The sequence below is a fragment of the Leucopleurus acutus genome (assembly GCF_964270905.1).
Source record: "Leucopleurus acutus genome assembly, chromosome: 15".
Lineage (NCBI taxonomy): Eukaryota > Metazoa > Chordata > Mammalia > Artiodactyla > Delphinidae > Leucopleurus > Leucopleurus acutus.
This window is the reverse complement of record NC_139157.1, coordinates 9,495,320-9,501,319: the sequence shown is the minus strand read 5'-3', so window position 1 is coordinate 9,501,319 and position 6,000 is coordinate 9,495,320. Positions and strand designations below refer to the sequence as shown.

The 6,000-nt window shown below is 53.0% G+C and overlaps 1 protein-coding gene across 2 annotated transcripts in view; it reads left to right on the top strand.

Annotated features, from left to right (window-relative positions):
- Positions 1–6,000, top strand: part of SYNJ2 (synaptojanin 2) — a gene marked incomplete at both ends in the record, with an annotated part of 95,848 nt that overhangs the window by 27,781 nt on the left and 62,067 nt on the right. For both annotated transcript variants that reach the window (XM_082855809.1, XM_082855810.1), the window contains one exon: positions 4,071–4,157. In XM_082855809.1, coding sequence (XP_082711935.1) covers positions 4,071–4,157 — 87 coding nt within the window. The remainder of the gene's footprint in view (positions 1–4,070; positions 4,158–6,000) is intronic.

The window sequence follows — 6,000 nt, the reverse complement described above, 5'->3', positions numbered from 1 at the left end:
GAAGCTTGTGTGGTTCCTGGCACCGAGTAGGTGCCACCGCTCCACCACCTTTGTGGCAGCCTCGTCAGCGCCACGGCTCCCGGCTCCCAGCCCCGCCGGGTTGGCCTCCACTGTCATCGCTCATCCGTTCGTGACATGTGTCCCTTCTTTGCCGCTGCCCAGCGTCTGCCTCGGCTGACTCTGGCGTAGGTGGGTTGGGGTCTGTTTGGATCCCTGCTGGGTCCCTGTGCCTGGGACAGTGCCAGCCGCATTTGGCTCTCAGATACATGCCCACTGAACGAACGGCTGAATCCCTGGGCAAGAGGTGGACGAGGATGAGGGTGGGAGTGTAAGCGAGAGGACTTTCTGGAAAGTCATGGCCAACGTGGGGGCGGGGCGGGGGGATGTGGGCGGCGGAAGCAAAAACATTCTCACATGGAAAAACCTACCGGAAATGCAAAAAAGTGTGGAAGACGGGCGTAGTCTATTTTTGAGACATTAAGTAAGGAAGGACAGAAGTTGCCAACGGGCAGATCAAATACGGTCTGCAGAGGTGTGCAGCCCACACGATGCTTAAAATAAATCTGGACTGGTTGCCAACACTGAAAAATCAGAAGTATCCTATTTCTCTTGAAAAACTGGAGGCTTGCTGGCGTTGTGCTGGCCTGTCCTCCTGGGGTAAAAGGGTGGGGACGGAACGTGAGCCCCCATCAGCAGGGGCGTGTGTCCTCTGGGCGCCCAGGGCCCCTCCAGCAGCTTCACTCGTTCATTACCTGCCTGAGGCCTGTATGTATTTGATTGGTGAGCTCCCTTTTGAAGAGCAAAATGGATTTCTTCTTCCTTCGACACTAAGTGAGGAAACAGTTATTTGGGGCAGGCGGCATGTTGGGCAGTTTTAGAACAGGCTGCCCGGGAGGCCAGGCCTCCGGGAGTGCTGCAGGTGGGGCTGTGAGGGCCGCGAGGGGGCCTGCGTCACAGGGATGGGACGCATCCTGCTTCCACGTTGCAGGGGTCAGAAGGGGCCTCGGAGAGGAGGGCGTGGAGAAAAGGAGAGACGGTTTGCCGGGAGTCTGGGCTTTAAGAGGGTACCCCGGAATGTGACCTTATTTGGAAACAGGGTCATTGCAGGTGTAATTACTTAGGTTGAATTGAGGTCATCCTGGAGGGGGGCCCCAAATCCGGTGTGATGGGTGTCCTTACAAGAGGAGAGAGACACAGAGCCACACAGGGAGAAGACAGCCACGTGACGATGCAGGCAGGGGTTGGAGTGACGCAGCTGCAAGCTGAGGAAGGCCCAGATGGATGGCCACCGCCACAAGCCAGGACAAGGCGAGAGGACCCTCCCCGGGGGCCTCCAGAGGAAGTGTGGCCCGCTGACACCTTGCTTCCAGACTTCCAGGCTCCGGAACCGAGAGCTGAGAAAGTGCCATGTTTTAGGCCACCTGGTTGGTTCACCGTCAGTCTGTTTGTGGTGGAGCAAAAGCATCTCCCAGGACTGTCACGTGCACTAAGGTCGTGACCTGCCGTGTGAACCACGTGTGAAGGTCGGGGATAATGGTGTTGATTGTATATTCAGGAGTCAATCATTTACAGGATTTGAATGGGACAAAGTGGCCTGGTGGCGTTGTGCTTCTTTGTTTTTAAAATAGGATGAAAAGTCTTTTTTGTTTGTGTTTGTTTAATTTTCCCAGCGCAGGGGTGGGGGACATGGTGTGCGGGCTTGTCCTCTGGGATCCTGCAGGGCAAGGGGTCAGTCTGTTTCCACGGCTTCTCCTGAAGCCCTGTTCCCACCTCTGAAGTGTGGATTTGACCACATTAACTTTGGCTGGCAGTTTCCCGGGGTTTTGTTTATTCGGTCGGGACTATTTGCAGAGGTGCATGAATGCACAAAGACCACCATGTTTTAGGGTCAGCAAAGTGAGACCCAGATGATACTCCGGCTTCAGGGTTCTGTTCAAAGGCTTTGTAAAGCTCTGAGGGTTAAAATATGACTTTTTCGTGTCAGAATTATTCTCTTGCATTGAGCAACTTGTCCCCCGAGGTGAGGACCAGGCCTCTCCCTGGTTAGACTGGGAGACACCATGCGTGGCCCCGAACAGGGCCTGCAAGGGGCAGTTCGCTTCCACCTGTGGGGTTGGGATTTCACAGGCTTTACCTGTCCTAGGGCTTCACGTGTCCTAGAGCAGGGAGCAGGCCACTTCCAGGAGGGCTCCATGGCCCAGGGCCCAGGGCCCGTCCCTTAATGGCGGGTTTGTCACCACCCTGGGCAGAGAGCAGACTCGGGGATGGAGAGGCTCCAGGAACTGGGTTGTATCCATCTGGGGCCCCTCGGATGTCCACACCCTAATCCCCAGTTCCTGTGAAAGTTACTACACGTGGCAGAAGGGGCTTTGCAGATGTGATTACGTTAAGGGCCTTGAGATGGGAGATTGTTTGGGGGCATCTGGGGGCCCAGTGTACTCACAACGGTCCTTAACAGATGGAAGAGGGAGGCAGGAGAAGGAGAGAGAATGAGGTATGAAGATGGAAGCAGATATCAGAGTGATGCGATTGCTGGCTTTGGAGAGTAAGGAAGCAGCCAGTAGCCAAGGACTGCAGGGGACTCTAGAGGCTGCAAAAGGCAGGGGGATGGCTTCTCTTCTAGGGCCTCCAGAGGCAACCCCATCCTTTTGACATCTTGATTTTAACCCGGTGAAACCCATTTCAGAGACTTCGGACAAGCAGAATTATAAGACCACAAATTTGTGTTGTCTTGGGCCACTGAGTATGTGCTGGGTCATTAGTTACCGCGGCGGTGGAGACTAATACATCATTCCACCGCCTCCCAGCCGTCCCACATCCTCTGGGGCAAGTCGATGGAGTCGGCAGGGCTATGGTAGTTACCTTCAGGTTACTCTTCTCCCTGATCCCCCCCACCAAAAAAAAGACCTAATCAATTAGAAAAATTCACACGCCTGTTGGAGGAAAATGTCATTTATTAAACTGGTTTTTAACCATATAACTTAACCATATAACTCCTTGGAGATTCTGATGAAAATTATGGATCTTAGCCTCATAAAAACATACATCAACAATTTTGCGTACAATTTTAGAGATCGTACGGATTCCCCCACAAGCTATCCGTGAAGCTCCGGTATCTGCCCAGGCCTTCCTCTGTCTCCCCAGGTGGAGAGCCCTTGTATTACTGGATTGGCCAAAAAGTCCGTTCGGGTTTTTCCATAAGATGTTATAAAAACCCGAACGGACTTTTTGGCCAACTCAGTAGATGAATTCAGTTGAGGCTGAGTAACTGCTTTCCTAGTAAGTCTCCCTAATGGTATTTGCCAAGTCCTTATTTGAGGATTCATCCACGTTTATGTTTTGTTCTGTGCATTTAGAAACATTCTTCTGAGAAAGGGGTACAAAGGCCTGGCCCCGTAACAGCCAGCGGCATCTCCAATGGCGTCTGTGGCATCATCGTCAAGGTTCAGGGCTCCCTGCTTCTAACAGCCTTTCTCTCTGTCAGTTTTTCTGCCTTCGCTTTTGCACCGGGCTGGGTCTCGCCCTGGGCGTTCCCAGTAACTGCTGAAGACCCGGGGCCTCTGTTCATCAGCCCGCCTTGGGGTTCACTGGCCCCAGGCCTCCTGCTTAGCCCCCATGTGTTAGCTGGTCCCTGGGGGCAGGTGGGCACTTGAACGACGCAGCCTCCGGTGGACGATAGTTAAGAAGGACGGTCCTCCCCACCAGGGAGTGATGACTCACTGCTGTTCCTGAGCATGTGGACTGCGGCGCAGAGGGACGGGGCTGGCCTGCAGCAACTGGCCCGGGCTCGAACCCTCACACTCACGTCTGCCAGCCGGGGACTCCCCTCTGCCTCTCCAGCCCGCAGGCAGCTGTCGGAGCTTCCAGAGAGCAAGCTTTTGGTGGGGAGGTCTGAGTTACTGCAGCTCAGTGATTTGCTGATCCTCAGACCTCCACAAATATTACTTGGGGCCGAGCTATTGTCTCTGCGTTTTCTTTTCTGAGTGGGTGGGAGCTGCATTGGAAGCTGCAGTGAATGAACTCCAACAGGAGGCTCAGCTGATGCTGTCTGTGCTGTGTTTCTTCCCCAGCTCCAGAAGAAAAGGAGGTCATTAAAGGCCAGTATGGAAAGCTCACTGATGCTTATGGCTGCCTGGGGGAGCTCAGGTTGAAGTCCGGTGAGTACCCACTCCGAGGGGCAGCAGCTGTCAGACCCCCCTGGCTAGATAGATTTCTGGTGCCGGGCAGAGCCTCTCTTTATGTTAGTGTGGAAAGACTGTGGGATTTAGGCGTTCTATTTTAACTGTTATCATCCTTTAAAATGTTTCTTTCGCTGAGCCAGCTCCTCTGGGCAGGAGGTCCAGGTGAGCGCAGCCTGGTCCTGCCAGGGGTGCTTTGCGCCCTGGCTGCAGAGGAAGCTCACCTTCATCGCGTGCCCACCAGGATCTAAGGTTTTCCAGCCTGGTCTGGAGGTGGAGGGCTCAACCCAGGGGCTTGTTTGTTGTTTACAAGAGATCTGTGTTCCAGATGGGGTGGCGGTCAGAGGCCCGGAGCCCCTGGACTTGCTGGGTGTGTCTTGAGGGAGAGGAGCTGGGACGGCGCGTTGTTGGCTAGGAGAGAAAAGCCACCAGCACCTGACCGTCGGGCACCAAGGGTGGGTGTGAGCGAGAGCAACGGAAAGAGCTTCCGAGCTGGGCTGTGTAGTGTGACTAGAAGGGACAGAGAATTACAGGAGCAAGTGGGCATCCTGCTCGGCATGATACTCGAGGGGCAGAGCCGTAGGCTGGGGTGGGGTGCCACCGCCTCCGTGTGGGACCCCTGGCTCACCTCTGCGCTCCTAGACCTCTTGGGAGCCCTGGTGCACTTCTGGGGCTGCAGCCCCCGTGTCCTTCCTCCCCTCTCGGCTGCCTCATTTACAGCTGAGTGTCTCCGAGGACTTACGGGGCCAAGACCAGAAGAGGCTGTGAGTTCACCAAACGCAGGCTCTTCCCGAGCTGAGCGCGTGCATCTCCATATCCACGGAGCAGCTGTTTTCCTGGATTGAGGATTTTGAAAGCTGACAGAACAGCCCTGTTGTTTGCTGTTACTTTTCTGGTCTTTTCTTTAGTGGGATGGTTTTTTTCTGAACTATGATGATGACATTGATCATCTCCCAACAGTGTTTAGGAAAAGCATTCAGTACCCTCGTGACAAAATGCACTTATTCAATGTCTATTTTGTGCCAATGGCTAAGTATACATTAGATTCTTTAATCCTAAAAACAAGTCAGTGTGATACGGTATCTTTATCCTCGTTTTCAGTAAAGGAAACAGACTCAGAGGGTAAAAGGAGCTTGCCTAAGAAGCTTAGGTAGGATTCAAACCTGGATCTAGCTGCCTCCAGACCCTTGCTTTTTTCATGAAGATGTGCTGCCTGCCAAGGGTTTCTGTAGATTTTTTCCCCTGCAGCAGTTTTTTTCCTGAGGTTATGAAAAATTCCTGTGGCCTTTCCTCAGTCATGAGGCTATGAGGATGACAGCTAACCTTACATGGTGCTCACTCTGTGCTTGCACTGTTTTAAGTGTTTAAATTTATTAACTCAGCTCTCCCAACTACCTGTGAGGTAGGGACTGTGACTGACAGAGAGCTTAAGCGTTGTATTTCATCTGTGCTGTGACACAGTTTTTATATGACAACACCTGGACATTTAAGATATGTTACAGTTGTTGGCATCCTAGTTATACTTGGCAACATTCTTCTTGTACATAAATTAATGGTCCATTTCTCATATGTCACTAGCCCGAAGTCGGGCAGTCCTCAAGTGGCGACTGGGGTTTAAACTCTTGCTTTCTGGCTACAGCGGCTTCCTTCAACCACTAGGCTGTTCTGTCCTGGAAGGAACAGAAAGGCTGAGATTTCAAGGCCAGGAAGGCAGTACCTTCCCCACATCCCAGGGCAAAGCTTTTCTTCCTGGGCTATGATTTGAGGTCAGATCCAGGGAACTGGTCCTAACTGGGAAGGGTGGCAGCCCCCAGAGACATTG